The sequence below is a fragment of the Sander vitreus genome, chromosome 16 (assembly GCF_031162955.1).
Source record: "Sander vitreus isolate 19-12246 chromosome 16, sanVit1, whole genome shotgun sequence".
NCBI classification, from domain to species: domain Eukaryota; kingdom Metazoa; phylum Chordata; class Actinopteri; order Perciformes; family Percidae; genus Sander; species Sander vitreus.
Genome location: NC_135870.1, coordinates 19,128,493 through 19,152,949, shown reverse-complemented (window position 1 = coordinate 19,152,949; position 24,457 = coordinate 19,128,493). Strand labels below are relative to the sequence as shown.

Below are 24,457 nucleotides of genomic sequence, written 5' to 3'. Positions count from 1 at the left end.
CGATTCGATATCGATTTTTAGGCTCAAGATTCGATTCAAAATCGATTCTCGATTCAAAAAAACGATTCACAGTATGTAAATGTAGCTACTTTTACCATGTGAAAATAATTCTAAAAAAAAAAAATGAATCGATTTTGAATCGGTAGAGCTTGAATCGCGATACGAATGTGAATCGATATTTTTGCACACCCCTACTAATAACCCAATTCAAGCCAACATTCAGTTGGGGTTCTGTTGATTCGATTTGCCACAGTCCGCATATCTAAAAAAATAACCTTGGGCGCCCGGATGGCTCGGTTGGTGGAGCGGGCGCCCATGTGTGGAAGTTTGCTCCTCGAGGCAGCGGGCCCGGGTTCGGCTCCGACCTTGCGGCCCTTTGCTGCGTGTCATATCCCCCTCTCTCTTCCCTTTCATGTCTTCAGCTGTCCTGTCAAATAAAGGCCTAGAAATGCCCCAAAAACTAATCTTTAAAAAAAATAAATAAAAAAAAAAATTACCTTGAGGACATTTCCAGAGGGAATTCCAAAAGGAAAACGTTGACGCCGCTTAGGGAACAACGGCACTAAACATACAGTAGCCCACTGCTGTATGAGTAACCAGTGCCTTACTATCCTCTGTCAGTACATTCTGAGATAATGTTTTATTCATTTCCAGAAGCTCTCACCAGCAGCCAACACCAGAGTGAATGGTTCGGTCTAATGCTTGATTCTTGACAACAGTCTGAGTGGCACTACAGCCACTTCAGCTCAGTGGTTGTGTTTGTCGGAGATTTTGCTAATGCTTCGTCTCAATTAATGCCAAGACTCCACACACAGTGTTTTCCCCTTTGAGGAAGGATTGTACTACAGTTTTCACTGTAGCAATAATTGTCTTCTCCGTATCAATGCGTGTGAGATCAAATGTAAAATTAATACATAGCTAAATAGTATGCTGCAGGGTATCCTATAATACCTGTACTGCATGTTTATTTGGATGTATTTGATTGGCTAGTGCAGTGTGTTGGAAGATTATGTTGCATTGTGCTGCATACATAGTAGAGCCAGTGTCAGCTTTTTTTATACCAGAATATCCTCCTGTTGTTTTGTGTCTGTTTTCCACATCCCTCTGCAGTGGGCACCTCTACTGAATTGCCTCATGAAATGAATGAGGAGTCTGTGTCATTTGCCACAGAGCTATTGTCAGTCTCAGAGGCCCTTTGATATAAACTAGGATATTTATTTTTACAATACTGTGTTTTTAGCAGGTAATTGCTGTGGATGGGAATGCTCATTCTACACAACTTGCCTGTGTACTGTTTGATTTTGAGAATATATTAGTGTCTGGTATCTGTGTGTACATACTGTATCCGTGCCTGTGACTGTATTTGCTTTTGTGTGTGTGTGTGTGTGTGTGTGTGTGTGTGTGTGTGTGTGTGTGTGTGTGTGTGTGTGTGTGTGTGTGTGTGTGTTTTGCCCATTCCTTGACCACATGTCCTTAACGGTCCTTGACATCTGGTGACCATACCTCTACTGTACTTTACAAACCATGGGAACTACTGCCATGTAGGCTGCTGTGGTGTGTGTGTGTGTATGTGTGTGACGGAGAGAGAGAGGTGACCTCAGATTTGGCGCAGATGTTTTTTCACAGCCTGTGTGCAGCTTTGTGACGTGTTCTCCCAGCAAGACTGATGAAGTCAAGTTATTTTACTCTGTTCCATTCAGTTGTTTAGGTCTGGGGTTTGATATTCAGAAGGAGCCTTGATTTTCCTGATTTCAACAAATAAATTAGGTCGGTTTAACATATTTTCACTCAGATAATGTGTTCCTATGCATCAAAATGTTGTGTCTATTTCTTTCAAAAGACCCTTGTTCACCATGGTTTACCAGAGGGTCCTCTGGTGGCCGGGAACAGCGATTCTGAACAAGTCCTCCAAACTAAAAAACAAAATAGTTGTGCCCCTGTAATTTGGGAATTGATATGCCGACCGTGAACCATAATGTCAGATGCTTTGTGCCCATCCCAGCCTCATTTTCTGTCACCTCTCCACTGTCTGTAATAAAAGGCTTCAAACAACCCAATCTGACCGTTACAAAAAACATTCATATTCCATTTTCTGATTTATCTAAGTTTAGACGACTACAACTTCTAGGTTACAGTCAGGGGAAGATTCTCATTATTAACTGTAAGTGGGAGAAGGGATGCAAAGAGCCGTCTGAGTGTTTCAAAGTCAGATGTTTTGTGGACCCAACCTTCTACCCCAGCCTCCTCCCTATAGGGTACTGCCAGCCTCATAACAATGTCACGCTACTATTGCCTTTTGCTTCTGAGAGGCAACAGCCATTATTCACACAGCCACAACAGGTTTGTATAAAGTGTTGGAACAGACGACCAAGTTGTCATTTTTCTGGTGAGAACAGTCTCTTCCAGTACAAAAGGGAAAACAGAAATGGGGAGAAAATGCTGTAGAGATGCTGATTTTAATGATCAATCGGAAGTCCTTCGAAGTAACAGAAATTAAATTATTATAACTATTCCGTTCTGTTCTATGCTCCTTCCATGCAATTCTGTTCAGATCTGTCCTTCCCGTTTTTCTATTCTGTGCTTCTTCTTTTTTTTTTTTTTCTTCTCTCAGTTTGAATCTCTTTGAGAGGTGGTCTAACATTTATTCACATTTTGGGGTTTTCCCTGATGGTTATATTTAGCCAACAGGAAATGTCCCAGAAATCCTCGTTCTGCTCCCACTGAGAGACATAGAGAGACAGCTACATACACATCTACAGTATCTCATGCCCTTCAACCCCAAACTTGGTTGTACTGGGATCTGCTTTGTTTATATTCCCATGCATTTCCGAGTAAATTCAAATCTAGTAACTCTGCGTTGCCTCAGTCTGTCCAGTACATTTATGTCAATTCAAAACCTCCCACTCACCACGTGCCCAGCCTCCAAACATCAGCCTCATTCATCTCCACATGAAGTTAAGGATTGTTCTCCCCAGCTCAAGTTCAGCCTCAGCGCCATTTAGAAGCTTCAAGGCCTAATCCATCCCCTGACCCCTCTTAAACCTCAATAAGCCCTGACTTCCGAACCCTGTAATATTTTATTTATTTGCTGCGTACACCCAGGGATCACTTTAGAGAGAGTCAGTGTAGTGGTGATTTGCTGTTGCACTGATGAGAGGAATCATGGATAATTTCATTTTTGGTTATTATGTACTGTATATTCTTTCAGAAACATATTGTTACGTAAATAGAAATCCAGTTTTAGAGTTACAGCCTGTTTAGATATGTTAATGTCTTAGTTCATGTTTGCTGTGTTGTTGAAACCATAGACAGGGGAGACACTTCAATAATGTAACTTCTGTGACATCACCCACCTAGTAGACTAAAGAAGACTGTCTCAGTTTAAATTGAGTTGGACAGTATACTGTTTAAGAAGCCATTAAGTCTCCGCTCACCTTTTAAATTGAATGTATGAAAACCTTAATTGGCCCGATGGGATCTTGTCTTGCCGATGATAAGCATTAACATTAAAACATTCAATCAATACACCAGCATGCATTAGTGCAACTTTCACTGCCCGCCAATAAAAAGAAAAGAATCAAAAGTAATCAAACTACAGACAAATCGGACCTGTTCTGATGTTCCTTTCTTTTGTTTGTTTTTTGTCTCACAGGAGAAGCGAAAACGACAAACAGAGATTGAAGACAAAAGAAGCCAGCTCGATGATCTGGTGCTACAACTACAGCATCTCAAGGTTTGTGTGTGTGTGTGTGTGTGTGTGTGTGTGTGTGTGTGTGTGTGTGTGTGTGTGTGTGTGTGTGTGTGTGTGTGTGTGTGTGTGTGTGTGCATGCGTGTGCATGCGTGTGCATGCGTGCTATAAGAAGTTAGTTTTGAATTACAGCGTTAGTAGGTGAGAGTACATTTTATAATTAGCAGGAGGATCTAGGATTAAGAATCAAGTTTACAATTAAACTTGTATTTAGCACAATGACTGTAACCAGCCACCCAGGGAGTGGCAGTATATTTAAAACATGGGGGTGCTGCTGCTACTGATGGTGGTAAAATGACAGTAGGTCCATCTACAGTCTGTCTTCATTCAGTGTATATGTGTGTTCACATAAAAAACAGCCAAGAAAAATAACAAAAAGACAAAATGATGATCTCACTCAGCAGTGTCAGTGATAGAACAGAAGACACTGTGCTGCATTTACGGTGCAATGATTATGGAGTAAGTATAGCTCCTTTGTCTGCTGGGATATATGACAAATTCCTGCATTATGATTATGGACATCTCCGTATATTCATTTCCTAAATGTGTGATGATAACATATTTACTGTTTGATTCACAACTGGACTGAACATTGCACATGTCTGGGCTGCTGTACTTGAGGGATCAGAGATGAAACATTGCTTAAGACTTGAGGTAACAGTTAGTTTAGGGTCAGATGTTGACTTCAGGGTCAGATTGGAATGAGGTCAGTGTAGAGGCGAAGGTAAAGTAGAGAGTTCAGGTAGGGGTTAGAAGTTAGCGGCTGAATGGAGTCATCACTAGCTTTACAGATATGTGTGTGTGACAGTCATTCGTCTCTCTTTATCTACTCAATCCCTTTTTCTTTTTTTGTCTAAGCATCGTTCTTGCCTTGACCCTAAATGTCATAGAGAGTTAAAGAGACAGAGTGTGCTCTCAAAGACACATAATGTCCCTTCCTCCGAGTTTTGTTCTCGTCCTGCATGCTGCTTTCAGACATACATGCATGTGTGTTTAATGACTTGCTTGCATGGATAAATGTGTTTGGCCGGCTACACACTGGCTGCGTCGTGTGAGCATGTCAGCTGCGTGGCGTGTCCATTCATATTTCAGCTCCCATATTAACAGATTAGAGCTTACACACTGCCTGCGTGACAAGCACATCTCAGGCGCGGCTCGAGAAAACGTGTGCATGCTAGAAATAGAACCGACGCCTATTTTTCACGCGACACGCAAGCGTGTTAGAAGCGTTTCCAGGCAAAATAGAATAGGAAAAGATGTTTATATGTCATTTTGACACAAATACATATTAAGAAATGACATGTTGATGTTTGAAAGTCTCTAGGTTTTGACATAAATGCAGATATAAATGTAATTTAAAAAACAAAAATCGATTTTCTAATATTGCAACTGTCAATACAGAACGAAATATTCTGTAGTCTATTTTGCCGTCAATTACTGCTGTAATCAAATCAGTATATATTTATGTTTAACATGGTATTTCATTTTATCAACGGGAAACATGTACACATACAGACAAGGCTAGCAGCAGCAGCACCGCGTCAGACACGTTTCTGGTGTGCAAAGAGCATCCATGCAGCCGCCACGCAGCTGACACGCAACAGAAACGCCACGCAGGCAGTGTGTAGCCGGTCTTAGTCAGTTTCTGGCTGACAGGTAGCGGTTCATTCCATCGATACATCCAAATCTCAGTGCTCCTGGAGTGCGGGCTTGTTAGAGTTTCCCTTGGCCAAGCAGGGCAGGCTTGGCTGTTTTCTTCTTTCCAGAAAAACACTCAAATCCAAACACACATAAACACACACCCCTAATAATTACTGCCAGCCGCTACTGCTAAGCCAAGATTGTGTTTAAAGTAAACATTGATTTGCCGTTCAAATAGTAAGCAAGTGCGTAAATGGGGACACAAACTGCTGACAGATTGTGAGTTTGAAAAAATGAACAGCTTTCAGACATGCGTATAAATGTGGAGTTCTCAAACCTTTCACCCAATGAAGAATTAGTCCCTTGACCTCGCAAGTTGCACACGGCCCTATCAAGACGAGACCAGATCTACGCATCATAGACGTTTAAGACTTAGATTTCTGTTTTCTCATTACATTTTTAAGGGGAATTGTTCGGTAAAACCTGCAAGTCTAAATGCTCCACAGATGCAAGGTGGGTGGGGAAACAGCTGTGGGTACCCATTATACTTCAAATATGTGTATGGTAGCTTTAATATTTGCAATAAAAATGCGTTCCGTTCTCTAATTAAAGGCTTTTAACACACTTGGCATGAATGACTCCTATATTTAATATGTTTGATTCATACATGCCGGCGTTTTCCAGCATTTAACACCCACTTATGGAAAGATTGACAAAAGAGAAACATTAATTAAAGCCATGCACACAGGGTGTATTTGGCGTCCAACCATTAATGAAGGCTGTAGTACTCTGGTTTAATCACAGTCTTGAGTCCAGATTTCTACAGTCTGGGCCAAGCTGCACAACATCCATTCAAACTAATCTCAGCCTTACTGGTCAGGTTTGTGACGTGACCCAGCACTGCCTGGATTTGAAACTGTGATACGTATGACTTATAATATATAATTATAAATTCCCATGTGTGTGTCTTGAATGTAATGCTGATACATTTAATTCTGCTAGTGTCTATTTTCTTTTCTTTCTTTTTTGACCTGATGTGGGTTACTCTGCATGGAAAGTAATAATCATAACAATTTACATCTGCTGACATTTCAAACCACTGCAGTCACTACACTATAGACTACTAGCTTGTCTTGTCATACTGCATTTTTATAACATCACTGGCTGATTATAATTCAGCCAATATCCAGTTCACAAAAGCTTCTCCATTTGCTGTTTTACATACTTGGTATCTTTTTTTATTATTATTATTTAAGGCATTTTATGTCTTTATTAGATAGCTGGCAGTAGGGAGATGACAGGAAGTGAGGGGAGCGGGATGGGGAATGACGGGCAACAGTTCATGGTCAACGCCTTAACCCCCAGGCCACCAAGTCGCCCCATTTGGTGTCTGGTAGCTCTTTCCTGTTGCAAAGGAAATTATGCAACCTACATTAACAGCTTGTTATCAAGCCATCTTAGGTGAGCAAAAAAAGATACAGCACCTATAGATCCCAAACTCAAAAATCTAAAAGAAAAAAAAAAACCTTGTTCAGTTATCATACATATGTGAGATGGCCTGTGACTTGTATCTATTCCCATTGTACGTCCCATGTTCCCCATGAAAAAGAAAAACAAGTAGGACATATCACCTAAATGCGCCGTAACCCAAACATGTTAGTGTTATGCTCTGTCATCCACTGAGCTAAACAGGGAATGGAGTCCCTACAGAGCTAGTGTACTGCTATGTTGACTTTTCTTTCATACAACACCAACAGGCTTGAACTCCAGATGCAATCAGCATCTGGTCACACAGTCCCATTTAATGGCCATTAGTTCTGAGTGCCACACAGCCAGGCAGCATGAAGCAGGCTTTGTAGTCCGCTCTCCAGAGACATAGTGGCCTGGGAGAGGAAATGGAGACTGGAGCCCAGAGGTTTGATAAAAACGTCTTGGCTGCATGATTCCAGCCTCTCAGAATGGAGGCGTTGGGACCATGTAAACACCATGATGATTTCTGAGTAAAGGTAACCTTACCCAACATTTTCTGTTGAAGCCTGGTCTCCTCAGTAAATGGTTGATTTTCTCTCCAGCTGTTGGTTATTTCAATTGTTTTTAAATGAATGGAAGAATCCTTCTAAACAGCCCCAAACCTTCTCTTTAAGAGTCCATCTCAAAGTGTTCAACAGGAAATGGAAAGTCTATTAAACAGCGTGAGAGAGAGCAGAGAGCAGGCTGGTTCTCAGAGGAAACAACTGGTCAATTATTCCAAACACAACTTTATTCAACATTGTTTTGTTGACTGTCGAAATGGTCCAGAAAACTTCATTTACATGTAATAACATTTCATTTAAGAGTAGGACTTTATTAATAACATTCCACAGGGATGTCAGAGGTCCAGGTCAGCTACAGGCCAACATCCTCCTCTGGCTAAATGATCCTTCCATTTAAAGACAAAAACCTAGCTGCATAAGGGCTATTAGCACTGGCCAGTCTGACTTTAAAGTAAGTTCAACTCCAGACTTCATATTTAGTTAATTTTTTATTTTATTAAAAAAATCTCTTTTTTCAAGATAGACAGCAACAACAAGTTACTATGCACAGGGTCCTTTTTAGCTCAATGAATTGGCAGAGGACAAAATGAGCAATGAGCAATCTTAAAATGTACAAAAGAAACAGGTGTGACAGGGAACACTAGCCATTGCAAACTACAAACATCCGAAGGTATCGCAGTTTTTGTGATCACCATATTTTAGTTCAATGGTTAAATTGGGTTCCGGAGAAGCACATTCATTCAGTGTAGTTGACAAACAGGTTATGCAAGTGGACTTTCATTCAAAATATTTCTGGCTGACAGCTCTGAATACGTGATGCACATGATGTATGTGGTGTTAGCTTGGCTGTGTGGGTGTGCAGCAGCCACACACACGCAGACACAAACAAACATAGACCCGCTGCCACATTCTGACAGCCGGTGGTAAAATGCATTGGAAGAGTTTCTGCAGAGCTCATTATGTTTGACAGCAAACAGCCAAAGGTGAAGCTAAGTGTTCCCGCTCAACTCTGTTGTGGTAACAAAACAGAGTTCCAGGCAGAGACGAGACATTAGAGACATAAACACGTGGCTCTGGCATCCATCTTTAAAACATTAAAGAAAAGCAGTAACGCCTGTGTGATGAGATAATTGGTACTTTCACCTCTGTGTATTTAATGCACCATGATGCAGACAAATTGATTGTACAGCTTATCAACTTAAACACTGTGCTGTGGACTTTTGTGGGGGTCAGCCCTATGTTCCCACATCCCAATGGTCCCATAGCCTTATGTTCCCACATTTCTAAGAATTTTTTTTCACTGAAAATTAGGCCCTATGTTCCCACAGCCCTATGTTCCCACATTTCTAGGACATTCTCAAAATTAGGTCTTGTGTTCCTACATTTCCCTTCAAGGGTTAGGGTTAGGATGGGTTAGGGGTTAGGCGAACATAGGGCCTAATTTTGGAAATAAATCTTAGAAATGTGGGAACTGTGGGAACGTAGGGCCTAATTTTGAAAAGAAAGCTTAGAAATGTGGGAACATAGGGCTGTGGGAACATAGGCACGCTCCCCTTTTGTGTGATTAAACGTGTCTTGGGGACAAAGCCGCAGACAGAGCTGCTCTAAAGAGAGAGAAGAGATGTGATCATCTATTAGCTTTCTAATCTATAATCTATCTAATTAGCTTTGTTAAACGTCAATAAGTAGAGCCAAGTAGACACAGTTTATCTGTTTATCTGTCAACATCAGGCAGGTCCATTTGGACAGAAAAGAGGTAGTGTAAGAGAGGAGAAGGCTGAAATTATACTGTTATCCCTGTTGAGATAGACTGTGTGACGCTGTGTCTTCAGGCAGCAGCTGAATAGCAGACCCTTCCCTTGCCAGAGAAGTTCTACCACTGAGGAATGTTTGTGTGACAAAAACTGCCATCTGTCTTATCGCACAGTAGTAAAATGATGAAAGAACACAATGCTCACGTTTTTTTCTTTCAGTAAACTGTAGTTAAGCAAAATCTAATAGAAGAGTCCCAAATGAAAGCACAAGGCACATTCTTTGGAATTGAATGTAAACAAATTGGTTTACTTGAACAAAAGAATTTAAGGAATTGAAGAAGAACAGCCTTGTTTGTGGATGAACATCTCCCTCGGAGTTTGTGCGACACCAACATAAACGTAGGCTTATGTGCTGTCAGCGTGTATGTAACAAGATAACTTACCATATATCACTAAGTACTGTGGTTCTCTTGGCCAGATGGCATTCACGTTTAGCAAAGAGTGTTTTTCTGTGAGTAACAGTTTACAGAGTTAAGAGTCTATCTGTGTTATGTAAAAAACTGTGTGCATGTGTGGGCTTACGTGTCTGTTTATTTGTTGTAGCTGTACTTGGCAGTCATCTCACAAATTATTCACAAATTACTTTCCATAATGGAGGTCCATTGGCTGTTAATGATTTCTAAGAATATCATCAAGCAGGCTAGACAAGAAGATCTGTTTGAAGATGTGTTGTGGTGTTGCTGTAGCCTCTGTACAGTCTGTGGGTAGACATGTTTCCAACTATGAGTCGTAGTTTGAGCAGCTCCTCACATTCACTGTGGAGGAGGACCGCCAAAATGGCTGCCAGAAATGTAATGTCCCCTAACATTTCTCTGTCCCCTCCTCAGTCCAAAGCCATGCGTGAGCGATGGCTCCTCCAAGGAATGGGAGCGGAGGAAGAAGAAGCCCGGCGGAAACAGCTGCAACAGGATGAAGAACAAGGGAAGAGGCTGGAAGACATCATACATAGGTACACTAATGGACATCACAATGACACTTGTTTCAGGCTTTGTTTAGTCTTAATGCTAATTTTGGCCTTGTTAATCAGGTCTGACATACTGAGTAATGATAACAAAAGTTGTCACATCTGTTTTTGTAACTACACATCCGCTGCTCCGTCCAGTACTGTGTACTTTTCAGTTTTAACCGAACTGAGATATTTTTCCAATCATATCATCTGTTTGGCTTTCCCTCCGGTCTTAAATCTAGTCCTTAACTCTGGCACCAATTTTTCTATCCTATCCACATGGTCCAAACTGGAAATACTAAAAGAACAATGTGACTACATCTGTAACATATAGTGTGCACCGCATGTGATGCTACAAATCAAGAACTGGGACATTCGATAGCTATATCAAAATACTGAGGACATCAACAGTAGCACACTTTAATTACATCAGCCATATTTGAAACAGAGTCCTAGTGCGACTATATGTGGCTCAACACAAACACACTGATCATCTGGTTACAATACACACACACACACACACACACACACACACACACACACACACACACAGTAACTGGAGAAGTATTGGAGGTGTGGGATTCTGCAGGACAGCTCTGGAATCTAGCTGTTCTGTAACCTTAGAGCAAAATCTACATTCTTCTCATCTACTGGTGTGTGAAAACAAACACCAAGAGCTACTGTACACATATGCATCATCTTCTCTAAAAACAGATACAAGAGCTGACAGAGAAGGATATAATAGATGCAGAGGGGGAAAAAAAGATGAGGGAGATATTATAGAAAATGAGAACTGGAGGGAGGCAACAGGGAAACGTATAAAGCCGAAACATAAAGATACAAGAAAGGCAAGTGAAAGCAGGGCGTAACTGCCAGCGGAAGAGAGTGAGAAGGTTGAAAAAGGTGGAAAAAAGGTGGAGTGATGTGATTCTGAGGGCACTTCCTGCATTTGTGTGTCTGGGAGGAGCTTCCTGATTCCCATGAAGCATTGCTGTGAGATAGTCATTTATTCCCCAATGAAGTGGGGGCATGTGATCATCATAGCTGTGAATAAAGTGCCAGCCATCCTTTGCTTTGTATACTCTGCTTTGAGTGTGTGTTTTACCTTGTCTTCTCTGAGACAGGACAAGCATTTTGGGGTCATGTTTTTTATATATATATATATATATATAGAGAGAGAGAGAGAGAGAGAGAGAGAGATTTAGCAGTATAGAGAAGATCCATCTATCTATAAATTGCAGGAACGTCTGTCTGTCTCTGTTATTCACATATCTCTAGAACCGTTAGTCCGATGGATTTCAAACTTGACAGTTGTCTTGCTACGGGAATGAGTAAGTGCGGTGCCAAGTTTGACATTGTTTAGATTAGAAATGCAAAAGATATCGTTAAATATACAGTATATCAGTAAAAGAAGCACACATTGGCTTTTGCCGCTCTAGCTCCTTACCACTCCCCCTCTCACACTGCACACTGAGTGAGCACAGCGCAGGACCAGACACAGAGAGGGTCGAAGAAAGCAGCTTTGGCAGCTAAAATGTGAAATACACCTTACACCTACATAAATGTGCAAAATAGCACTACTTTGGACTGTCTTTGACTTTGAATAAACAAACGACAACTCCCGAATTTAAGGACGTTTCAGAATCAGCAGCAGTACCACAGGCCAAGCAATCGGCCCATTCCAAAATTTTCAACGGGCACTGCAATAGTTAGAATTAACAGTGAAAGCTGATGTGAAATACAATCAAAGTCTTGTTATGTTAACTGAACACTATGAATGAATGAATGAGTTGTGTGATCACTGTATGTGTATTGGGAAGCAAAATAAAAGTGCACCATGCCTGTGCTATGGTGGATTAGTGGCTAATTGGCGAGCATTGTTCTCAATAGACTGGTACTAGACTATATCTTAAATTCCCACTTCAAGAGTATTTCTGTTTGCATATCACCATGTATTCATGTACTAATAAAGAGTAAAGATGTTCAATAGGCCCTGAAAAGATGCTCACTTTGCCTAATAATGTACACATGCCCAAGAAGGCCCTTAAAAGTTCATAAAATGCCTGGGAAATGAAGGCAAAAAGGAAAAGCCTCTAAATGGGATTTTTTTTCTTTTGCTGTGTGTTTTTTGGCAAGACAGATAGCAAGAACACAGCCTAAAGCGGTAGAAACTGCACCACGCAGCAAAGGGTAGAGGAAAATATGAGGGCATGAGGCACGCAGATTTCTGTCAGTTTTAAGCAATGAGAGAGAAGATAATCAGCCAACATGCAGATTTATTATTTCATAGCTCATGTATTCAAGAGATGGGGATCAGAGCACGCTCCGAAAATTAGGCTCGTAGCAAGGCTGGGGGTCAATTTGGCATCCGTGAGTCCGGCATGCGCTCCACCTCCTCATCTATCAAATCTCGGCATGAAAGAGACTCTGTTAGCCTGCAGCTACTGTAGCCTATCACCAGCGCCGCAATAACATCAACATCATACGTTGTCAGGAACACAAGGATAACATTCGCTCTGGTACAAACAGAACAGCACAGAATGGTCAAAGAGAGAGCATTGTAGACCGAAGCACAGTTGTGATTGTAGAGCTGCTCCGCGTGAATCACTTCATTCAGCTGCTGTTGAATAGACTTGTTGTCCGGTACTGTTTTTCAAAGAGGAGAGTTTGTAGTTTGTGGTTTCAATTACCTACAAAAGCAATTAAGCCCACAAAGATGATTCTTTACTGTGCTATGCTGACATGTGGTTTTGGTCTGGTTTAACTTTTCTTTTTTTTTTTTGAGAGTACAGAGTGTCGCCAAATCTTTCTTTATTTAATCAGAGACAGGAAGCAGAAAACCAAGTAAAGTTAAAGAAGTAGAAGTACCGCATAAAACTACAGCTTCAGTACGCACAACCACAAAACCATCCCTCATTGACTTGAAAAATGTCTCACTTTCCCATTCAAGTTTTTGACTAAGTTTGTGTCCTTTGTTTTGTTTTGGTATACGTAAGAATAAGTAATAGCCTTTTCAATTTTTGTAAATATGCATATACTTTATCAGGCCTATCCAAATTATATTGGATAGGCCTACCATAGGCCTAGGATAACCTGGCATTTGTCCTGCATATTTATACATAAGCAATGCAGCAGAAGTAATTCTTAAGCAACTACCATTGTGAACCGGGGTCTCAAATGCGGGCTGAAAATTGCTTTAAGAGGAGCTCAGCTGTCTGGGATTAAATTCTCGAGGCCTTCAGAAAACACTTTGTCTCCACTGGGTGACATAAAGTCACAGAGCACATGTGTGGGAGTCTAAGGAGTGCCTTCAGTCACACAAATCCAAAACCTGAAACCCTTTAACAAAACTATTTTACACAAATAACCATAAAGCATCACTCTGGAGTGAAGGGAAACTATCTTCTGTGAAGAAGTATCATTCACTTGGGTGGGATGTCATGCTATGAAGGTGGTTAATATCTCTATTGAGATGTTTTGAACAGGACAGGACACTGACAGAGAGCTCACGCATATGTGTGTGTGTGTGTGTGTGTGTGTGTGTGTGTGTGTGTGTGTGTGTGTGTGTGTGTGTGTGTGTGTGTGTGTGTTTGTGTTTGTGTGTGTGTGTGTGGGGTGGGTGGGGTGTGGCATCTATATTTACACTCTATGGGACACCATCCCAGAATATCCTGTAACCCGGGCGACTGGAGTCTTTCCAATACTGATAGGGACAGAGGTGAATTGAGGGGACGAATATGGACACTGCATTGTGTGTGTGTGTGTGTGTGTGTGTGTGTGTGTGTGTGTGTGTGTGCGCGCGTGTGTGTGTGCGTGCATGCGTGTGTGTGTGTGTGTGTGAAGACAGAGAAACAGAGGGAGGGAGAGTAAAGCTATAATAATGTATAAACATGGATTTCCATGAAAACTGCACCTACCTCCACCTATAAACATTTCGGAAATAGATTCCATTGCCCTGTAACTAAAAGCACAGAAGCCTAGATGTGTTGTCCCTCCCACTTGTATGGCTGCTAGACTACTAACACATGCACTGGTGGACATTTTATTGCCCGAAAGTGACAAAGACAAGGCAGCAGCTCTTTTTATGGATGCTCACATCGTTTCATGCACTGGAGGACACATAAACAAGAGTGAAACAAAGAGGAGAAACAGCTGCAACTGTCTTTGGAGAGAAAAAATAGTGCTACTGTGCTTTAAATGCGTGAAGAAAGAACTGGAAAGAAGCTACAATAAAGAATAAGCGTTCCTTCAGATTATCCATACGATTATGCAACCTTACTGAAAAACTTTTAAACTAAGACATAAGGACAACAGCAGTGTCTTTGTGTGGTTTTGTAAGTGCTGCCTGCTGTTGACTTTAAACTGGAAATCACATGAAGTGATGGTGGGGGGAAAAACAACAGTGCAATCTTTGTACAGGCTATTCCATACAAACACCTAGGGCCATTGAGCTTGGAGAGTACAGAGTACAGAGAAAAGGAGAAAAGAGAGATTGGAAATAGAGGCAGGTTGTGAGGTAGTTGTCCCCTGTTTTAACCTAACATGAGGGAACACAAAGTGAAAGAAGCAGCCATTGTGCGCAGGAGAAGATGCTCACTTTGCAGAGGCTGAGAACAAACAGACAGAAGAAGAATGAGAGAGCGTGGCGGCTGCAGTGGTAGTTTTACAGATATCCCTATCATTACACGGACAGGCTAAGTAAACAGAAAGAGGGACACACAGCAGCAAAAGGCTCAATGTGGCACTGACCCGGCCTGTGCCCACACCATGCTACTTTTGGGTTATTGCTTGTTTCATGTTGCCCAGACAGCTCCATGCAGATGTAGCCATTATTGTAGAGGAGCCGTGTGGTTTTTATACAGCGTGTCCTAACACAGCTACAGGACAACTCACAGCAGAGCCATTAGAAGATGTTTTGTTTTGTCTTTTCCAGAAATCAGAAAGTGTACTATCATATTTGTTTTTCAGTGAGTTCAATTATATTTTGCAGTGTTAATAAAATGTAGGCCACCGCAGCAAGATGGGCCTGTGCATTTGCAATAGGCTACTGTATACTTAAGCTCTTTATTTATTTACTTGTACTCAACATGTACTTATAAAGTATGTATTTCATATTTAGTTACTCAAATGTATTTGACTACATTCGCAGGGACTATAAATATGTCTAAATTCATAGCTAATAGCTTCTTGAAGTCTCTGCTGAGGTGGCGACAAGACTTACAACCTACGAGATAGAGCCAGCTTCCGCTGTTTTCTGCGGTGTCCAGTTTTTGTGCTAAGCTAAGCTAACCAGCTGCCGACCGGAGCTTCAGACATGAGAGTGGTATCTATCTTTTAAATGAACTCTCGGCAAGAATGCAAATAAGAGTATTTCCCAAAATGTTGAACTATTCCTTTACATTTATCGTTATTATTTAGTTACATATTCCCACAGTGATCGCTTTTCTTTCTCCTGTCAATCCTAATTCCCTTGCTAAATCCTTCTGCTGCAGTGACCCTACTCCTCTACAGGAGATCAATAAAATTTGATCTAATCTTGTCTAACTATCAATCAGTTACCCGACCAAAAAAACTCAGGTCTAAACTGTACTGAAGAGACAAATGGAGTGTGTACAGTAGGAGACAGGAGGTCCAGCAGGCAGTCTGGCAACAGCTGGTCTATATCCTTCGCGTTCCACTTACGGGATTGCTCCGGTGCTGCAGGAAATTCCACCGGATTGATGTATTTTCCGTTTCCTTCCACTTTCTCTGTGTTGGAATTTTAAATTTGGTGGATTTATGAGGACTATTGTTCTATTGTTCTGCAAGGTAAATTAAGACAGCTAGCTAGACTATCTGTCTGAGTTTTCTCTCGCACAACTGTGGCTCTGTGCCGTGTTTAGCACCGCCCATGACAATTCTGATTGGTTTAAAGTAATGCCTATAAACCAGAGCACGTTTTCCTCCCATCCCCGAATGCTGTGTGGAGTAGCCAGACTCTTCTTCAGCGTGCTTTGGAGAAGGGTCTGGCAATGCAAGACTAGGCAACAGCAAACTATACTTATTGCAACAAGCCCATTGAAGTGCCCTGTATCATGTTACATAACGTTCTAAGAATATGTCTTTTCCCTCACAGCGGCAGTATGAGAGCACAACGTTTTTAACTGACCAGAAAAGTTTGAGGCAGAAACTATTTTATTCAAGTTGAATGCTGCAGTGGTAACAGACTGCAGATAGCTACACTGTACCAAATAAAACTGCTTTAAAGTCCAGAATGAGTCAGTAAATGTGACATAGTTCAGACCAAGGATAAACTGGATTGAAGAGCACAGCACAACCATGATTCATGTTGGATGTCTATTGTAGATAAAGTCAGATCCAACAAAGCCTCCTGTTTCATTTTAAGTCTCCACCAAAAGCCCCCCGGTTACAAAAAAAAAGTAAGAACACACTTGGTTCATGTTCCACATCTGCAAAAACCAAAACCATTTAGCATTTGGCATCTATCTTGATGTCAAAACAAATATTTTCAAGCTAAATAGGAGGGGAATGAAAAGTTACTCCGTCACGGCCAATAGCTTGAACATTTATCATTGCACACCCTGCTTTTAGGTTATTTTACAGTCTCATAATTTAACTATTGCTCTCATTTAAAGTCAGTCCAAATGAGAATGTCAACTACATGCATGAAATACACAGTAAATTCCCTGGATCCTGTTTGTATTATACCCTTAGGGTGCATTTAGTTTGAAGCTAACTATTTTTTTGTTAATGTTACAGTAGAGCAACATATGATTGTGACATTATAGGGCTCCGATGCATGAGATGAGAGCTGAAACAATTGATTGACAGAAATGAATCTGCTACAATTTTGATCATCCATGAGTCACTTCAGTTGTACAATTTCAGCATTTTCTGGTTCCAGATTTTCCAATGTGAAGATCCAGTGCTTTTTAGTTGTTTCATATTATTGCAACCTGAATATATTTGGGTTTTGGACTGTTGGTCAGACAAAGCTTGACATCTGAAGACTTTACCTTGAGCTGTCAGAAACTGTGACAGCTGTTTTTTTTCTCGCTATTTTGTGGACTTTTCATAGGCTAAACTATTAAGTGATTAAGTAAAAAACAAAACAAATGATAGACAGATGAATCAAAAAGAAAAACGCAAGATTCAGAAATCACAAATATGTACATAGATGCGTCTTTAATGAGAGTCTCACAGCCTCAGACCACACTGTAGAGTGCTTTCAATGTAATGAACAGAAGCCTTTTATAACACACACATAAAACAGTGCTTCTCAGGGACTGAGCTAGGGCTCAAAGACAGCTCTCCTATCAATCAAACACTATGGTACTGTATAATTGTTCAAACCCACTGAATGTGTTATTAACACCTTCCCGAGTCCCTTCACTTAAAGGTCGGTAAAGAAAACACAGTAGGATAATAATACACAGTTAAAGTGCTGTCTTTGCTGCATACTGTATGTGACATAATAACAGAGGTGAAACGTAACAAAGTGCTACTTCAGTTTGTACGTACTGACATTCATAGTTTCTCAGTGAAATATAGGAATTCCGTATTTATGTGACATTTATCTCTTCTTAAGTCAATTATAACTTTAGAACAATATTAAGTTATAAGCATGGACCTTCTACTGCCACTTCTAATGGAGTAATTTGGTTGTATAGACTAGTATCCATTCTGCTTGCCCTGTCATGTTGCCTACAGCGCAGCCTGTAATTTGCCTCGTTGTACCCTTTAAACTGTAAACAATGATACAGATCAAGACTTGGGGCAGAGAAAGAAAGATATATATATTAGGGCTGTCAGAATAACGTTAAACGTTGGAGCCGTTCTAGCCACCATTGGACTGTAAAATGAAGGAGGGAGACGAGAATGTGCTGCCTGGATCATTAATTGGAACATTTACTTGTAAAAGTCTTCTTCCTGAATAGGGTTGGGTACTGAAATCTGGTGCCACTGATATGTCTGCACTTCTCTCTGATGCTCTGAAACAGACAATACCGACAACACAAACACCGCTGCACGTGACGCTAGTTAACACTATACTCGACAGCAGCTAACGTTAGCCAACCGCTAGCTAGTAGCTGGATTAAACACGGTTAAAATGCTGACAGCTAACGCTAAACGGTGTAAAGTTTGACTGTGTTTTACTGTAGAGGATTCAACACCGGTATGTAACAATCTGCAGCTGCCGTCGGAGAAACAACACAGACGGTGCGTTCAATGAAACTGGTAAACTACAGCATTGTGGTGCATTTGAAGTTATTGTAAATGTCCTTTTCCCATCTGGTGGTTGTTTTTGTCGTTCAATAGCGATTTACTAGTGAAATACCGACTGTTGTTTAGTACCCTTCTTTTACTTTTTTCTTTTTTTACTTTCTTAAAAAGTATCGGTTCAGGCACCGTTAATTATGTATGCGATTAATTTCAATTAATTAATCACAGAGTATGTAATTAATTAGATTACATTTTTTAATCGATTGACAGCCCTATATATATTGACAGCCCTATATATATATATATATATATATATATATATATATATATATATATATATATATATATATATAGTATCTGTGCTGTTAATCAAAGTTGTCAAGTAGAGAGGAACAAAGAACTGTATGCGCTCCTTATGTGAAACGGGAAGAAGCAGACTGCCGTATTACAGAGTATAAATATCTACTTGCGTAAATGTGCCCGCATGTATCAGGGACAGGATGTGTGTGTAGTAGTGTGTGTGTGTTTTGTTGAGCTAAACCTGCAATGTAAAACAGCAACTTTATTAAGGACTTTGCAACTTCACAATTTGTGAAAATTGAGGAAAAATATTGGACTGGCCTCAGTGTTGACCCTTCTTGTTTAGCTTCACTGTGGTTTGTTGAGCTGTTTATTGATTTTGAATGTGGTTGTGGTTGAATGCGGAGGCCAGTGATGTTCATTGGCGTCCACAAATCACATTTATTTGAAACCATTAATGTTATCACATCTGTTGGAGGCTAGTGCTAGAAGAACGTGAGAAAAGTGAGCCACATCAGAGGATGCATTTTTTTTAAATCCCCACACTGAAGCTTCTTCGATAGCACTTTACTTTAACCCCTCAGTTAGCATTTAATAACAGTATATGAACATTTAATACATGGTAATGTCCATGTAATCATAATGTAGTTGTAAGCAGATATAAGGACGTGTTTGAGTGTTTATACACCAGTCCCCACTTAATGTATGCCCACAGAAGGAGTTATAGTTGTTGTCGAATACATTAATAAACAATTGAATCTGCTAACAACTACATTATTATAATTATTAAAGGATTATTGCTTATAAATGTTAAATAACTAGTGACCTATAATTGGAGAAAAGTAAAAAAAAAAAACAATGTAACAAACCCAGTGTAGTTCTTTTGCAATACATCTTAATTGGACAAATTGACATGTTAGGTGGGCAGGGAAAAAGAGCAGAGAAAGAGTCAAAATTGAACTGCCCGATATAGATTTAAACTTCAGCTACTTCCCTTCATGGACTGCTTGGAAAAACTGTGGCTCTTCGGCTCCGCCCACTAAGACTTACCACAGCCAATCAGGTTTTTTCAGAGTCTTGAAAGCGTACTAGAAAAACTCCAGGACCTGGACCTAGAAAGCTCCGTTCAAGCACACAGCACACAAACAGCTTCACGTATGAATACACAATGTGGTTCGACTTCCTCTCTTTCTTTCTGTCTCTAAATCTCTGACAGTCTGTGTGCACATAGGCAAACACACAAACACACACACACACACACACACACACACACACACACACACATCCACCACACATAAAACCAGATGTCACCTCTTCCTCCTTCTGTATGATGTGGAAAGCAGTTGCTGCCCACCCAGGCGTATCCATGGCAACAGGCCTGCGGTTGGTTGACAGGGCGTGACAGTGACATCACTGGTCTCTTTCAGGATTGCCACAGAGATAGTAACACTGCCACACACAGCAGTATAAAGAGAGGACGAGGAGGAAGTTGAGGGGAAGGAGGGACGGTGTGAGGTCATGACCTCAACTCTCGCTCTCACACACACACACACACACACACACACACACACACACACATAAACACTTTGATTATGTGTTTAATAGATTTCTGGTTTTGCAAGACTAGACATTTTTATATTCATAGCTGTTATACTGTATTGCAGGGGTCTTCATCGTCCCAAGCAAGCCAAGGACCCCTTAACTGAAAGAGAGACGGAGCAGGGACCCCCTACTACATATATTGTATAAAATAAAGTTGCATATTAAACGGGGCCTACAATTATGTGTACCGCGGCCTAAAGCCTTTATACATATCTGTTTTGCATAGAATACTAAACTTTTAAAAAAAGCCTTATAATTGTTGGCATGATTTTATAAATCATGTTTTAATTTTAAAACATACGTTACACATACATACATATGTGGCACAGTGAATCCTTAGGATGAACTGGATCTGTGGATGGCTATCTTAGTGACTGCCTTACCTATAGACCAGTAAGCCTGTCCTCAGTGGGGATTTATATTTGCTAATAATATGTTGAATTCATGTTAAGACTTTTACGTTTTTGAAAAAAACATACAAAAATTAACAATAATCTGGAGGGCCCCCTGCAGTTACTCTGAGGACCCTTAAGGGAGCCCCTGTTGATGATCCCTGCTGTATAGTATTTAATTATGTAACAGTGCATGCTCTAAAAAGGCCCGGGACTACATGAGGAGTAAAGCAGGTCGAGACATTGAAGTAACATCTGGTGATAGGTAGGACAGTTAATTATGTTTCGCCCTTTCCAGAGGATTTATAGAGTCCATTGCTAGCAGTGTTTTATACCATAGGAATGGTCAAGAAAATAATCCATCCATCATGCTATTTCTTTCATTCTGTTTGCAGTTTTGGTCATGTTTGAGGTTTGATCACTAGAGGGAGCCAGACACAAATATGACCATTGCCAGTATGTTTCTCTTTGCTCTGCACTATAAGCTAAAGAGCACATGGTGGGGCAGGGTGGGGGGGGGTGTTTTGCATTATGATGTAGTAGCCTATTTCATTTATGATTTGTGTACTGTTAATGTTTAACTGTATGCCTTCCTCCTTTCATACTCTCGTGGTTTCCACTTCTGAAAATCTGTGTTGCCCGTTCACAAACGTGTCCTTTTTTATGAATATTTACCACTAGCATCAATTACAAGTATTCCTTTTGGCTTGAAATTTTACATTTGCTTTCGCATGAACTGTTGTAGACGCTCCATATTCATGCGCCATCTTGAAATACATTAGCCAGTAAGGGACATACAGGACATACTGCTCCGCCTTTCGCGTTTTCGCTGTCACATGATAAAGTCACAGGTGCTGCTAATATAATGCTGCTAATGGGTATCGTAGCTTCCCGGCCCCGGCAAGGTTGAAGAAGGAAACATGGAGGACCACACGTATTCAAAATCCAAATTTCAGGAACAGGAGTCTTCTTCTTCGCCCAGAAAAAGAAAAAGGATATTGAAAAGAGCAAGAGACCAGTGTCGTCAGAAAAAAAGGCTACCGTAGCTGTAATACGTACTTTGAACTGCGTGGCGCAAGAGAGTTGATTGCGATATATGATCTCAACGCTAGATGGGAGAAATTCACACACATTGGACCTTTAAGCACCATTGTTTTTGTACAGTCATGATCACTGTAGTTATAACAGGGTTAGGACAGATTGATTCTCAGTCATTGCATGTTTTTGGGCACATAAACTTCTTACATTTCTGAGCAAACTGACAGTTAGCAACCTAACTTGTAAAGGCACAATATGTTCAGTTTATTCAAATCTCTGCTACTGTCCTGATACACGTAGAAGTCAGTAGTTTTTTGTTTACTGGAAGATTGATTAGCTAAAAGTATCAACACAATAATCACAATAAGTACATTCAGACACATCACTTCATGTAGTCTACAGCTTAATAGTTTGGAAAGATAATGAAGCATACATTGCTTTCCTTCCACAGTTCCACTCAGTTCTTCCACACATCCTGTTAGCATGCCATGCAATCTTGTGGCCTATAAGGTGTGCAACACCTAATACTCAAAAACTTGTTTGATATACTTGATGTAGCGAGGCAGCACAGCGCTGTAACTCGCCAGCACAACTAATCGCAGCTATTCCATCAAAGTGAATTGATTAATAATTAAATGATCAAAACCAATGATTACTCTGTCCTCAGACCTGCCTTCCCTCATTCTGGTCCCTCTCATCTCTCTCCTGTCTTGTCTTTTTATTTTTGCCGGCTGACATTGTTTTATTCAAATAGATCTCACGACTGTGCGATGTAGGGCAGGTTGCCCATCCGTGTGCAACCGTTGTCAAGCGTTTACTTCAGATAATTTTGCACACATTACATTGCTGTAGGAAAGTCTTGTCTGGATTAGTCTACAAATAGATTTCAAGTAGTCTACTTACATGAACTGATTACACATTGTGGTGCAGTCCTTGCAACTCAGTCCAAGGTTTGCTAATTGTTTCGCATACCTGCAAGGCTAGAGTTGAATACAGGAAGTACAGTGCAGCATTACTGTAGTTATAAATAACCACTGTCTCAGACCACAATATACATTCAGATATAAAATACTTAAAAGTTACTCAAGAAAAGGTAAGGGTGCTGAAAGTAACATCATAAGTATCATGGTTGTAATAAGTTACTTTCACTTACTTGTGCCTACTACACTATACTATAGATATGACAAAATAAATTATTAAGTGGCCAAGCTGCTATCAAGTTCCGTTCTAACATGAGCCTGATATATTACATTATAATGGACAATACACTCTGATAAGATGCTGGCTCTCTTCAGAATTGACAGTGGGGTTAAATTAGCTTTCCTGCATGTTGCTGTATTTGTTATATTCTTTTGTTTTTGTATACACAGACCCTTGAATCCTCTGATTTCAAGTAACTCTGAACCACTGGTGGGAGAAGTATTCAGATCCTTTACTTGAGTAAAAGTAGTAATACCACACTGTAAAAAAAAAAAAACTCTGTTACAAGTAAAAGTCCTGCATTGAAAGTGGTACTTAAGGAAAAGTACGGAAATATCATCAGGAAAATGTACTTAAAGTATTAAAAGTAAAAGTACTTGATGCAGAAAAATCCTCACATTTCAGAAACTGAAAACGATCCAAACAGTTGTGTGTTTAATGGTCTAATCAGCTCGCCCCTCCCTCCTCCTCATCCTGTCCCCTCCCCCTCCCTTCCGCGCCCTAACCCCCCCCCCGGCTGGTTGGCGCAGTTTGTTTTTGTTGGTGTTTGTGGAGCCTGGGCTGTCTACAGAGATCGCATTTTTTTTTATAGTGTGTTCAGGGGACAGGCAGCTAGCAGATAGTGAGGAGATGTTTGCTGTATGTGACAAAAAATGTTGTAGCCTAAAAAACGCGTAACATCGCTTAGAGCACCTTTAATGTAGTGGAGTAAAAAGTACAATATTTCTCTCGGAAATGTAGTGGAGTAGAAGTAGAAAGTGGTATTAAGAGAAAAGACTCAAGTAAAGTACAAGTACCTCAAATGTGTACTTAAGTACAGTACTTAAAGTAGTAGAGTAAATGTACTCTGTTACATTCCACCATTGCTCTGAACGACCCCGAAACCGTGCTGATTATTTTGATCCCGACAATGGCTTAAGGGCACACTTACAAGAGGCCGCTTTGTTCACTTTCAAATAACAGCTTTGAGTGACAGATGCAGCCAACAAAAGCTTTACATCTTATACTGCGGGACATCCCAGTACACCACAGCTTCTGCAGTGTGCATGCTTACTGCTCTGCTGCCCACAGGGCTCTCTTGCAAGAGATAACTTGATTAAATAAATGTACCATTTCATACCATTTGGCTAAGGTTTCTGAGGGCATGCATACCAATGCAGAAGGGTACTTGGGCCTCAGTCATCAACGCTTTGAAAACAAGTATCTCTAGGGCCACAGTATACAGTCTTCAGGTAGCTGTCCAAACATCACACTGCTGAAGATGAACTTGAGTAGGAACACTGGTAGATGGTGAAGTGATGAGTGCAGACTTTGTGGATTTGTTTCGACAAACTTGTAGCGATCAGAGCCAAAGCACCAGGTTTTCTGGCAAACATTAAAAACACAATCTTTGATTTTGTTAGTGCCAACAAATGCCCCAAAAAAATATGCTCCCTGTTCACAGTTGAACTTGGCCTATTCACGCTAATGACCTATGCGCTCATGTTCCTCTTAACTGCTTTGGATAAAATGTCTCTCA

At 40.6% G+C, this 24,457-nt stretch overlaps 1 protein-coding gene across 1 annotated transcript in view; it reads left to right on the top strand.

The window, feature by feature from the left end:
* palm2akap2 (PALM2 and AKAP2 fusion) overlaps nucleotides 1-24,457 on the top strand; it is a 93,073-nt gene that overhangs the window by 18,377 nt on the left and 50,239 nt on the right. The window contains exons 3-4 of the mRNA XM_078271913.1: nucleotides 3,653-3,733; nucleotides 10,065-10,186. Coding sequence (XP_078128039.1) covers nucleotides 3,653-3,733; nucleotides 10,065-10,186 — 203 coding nt within the window. The remainder of the gene's footprint in view (nucleotides 1-3,652; nucleotides 3,734-10,064; nucleotides 10,187-24,457) is intronic.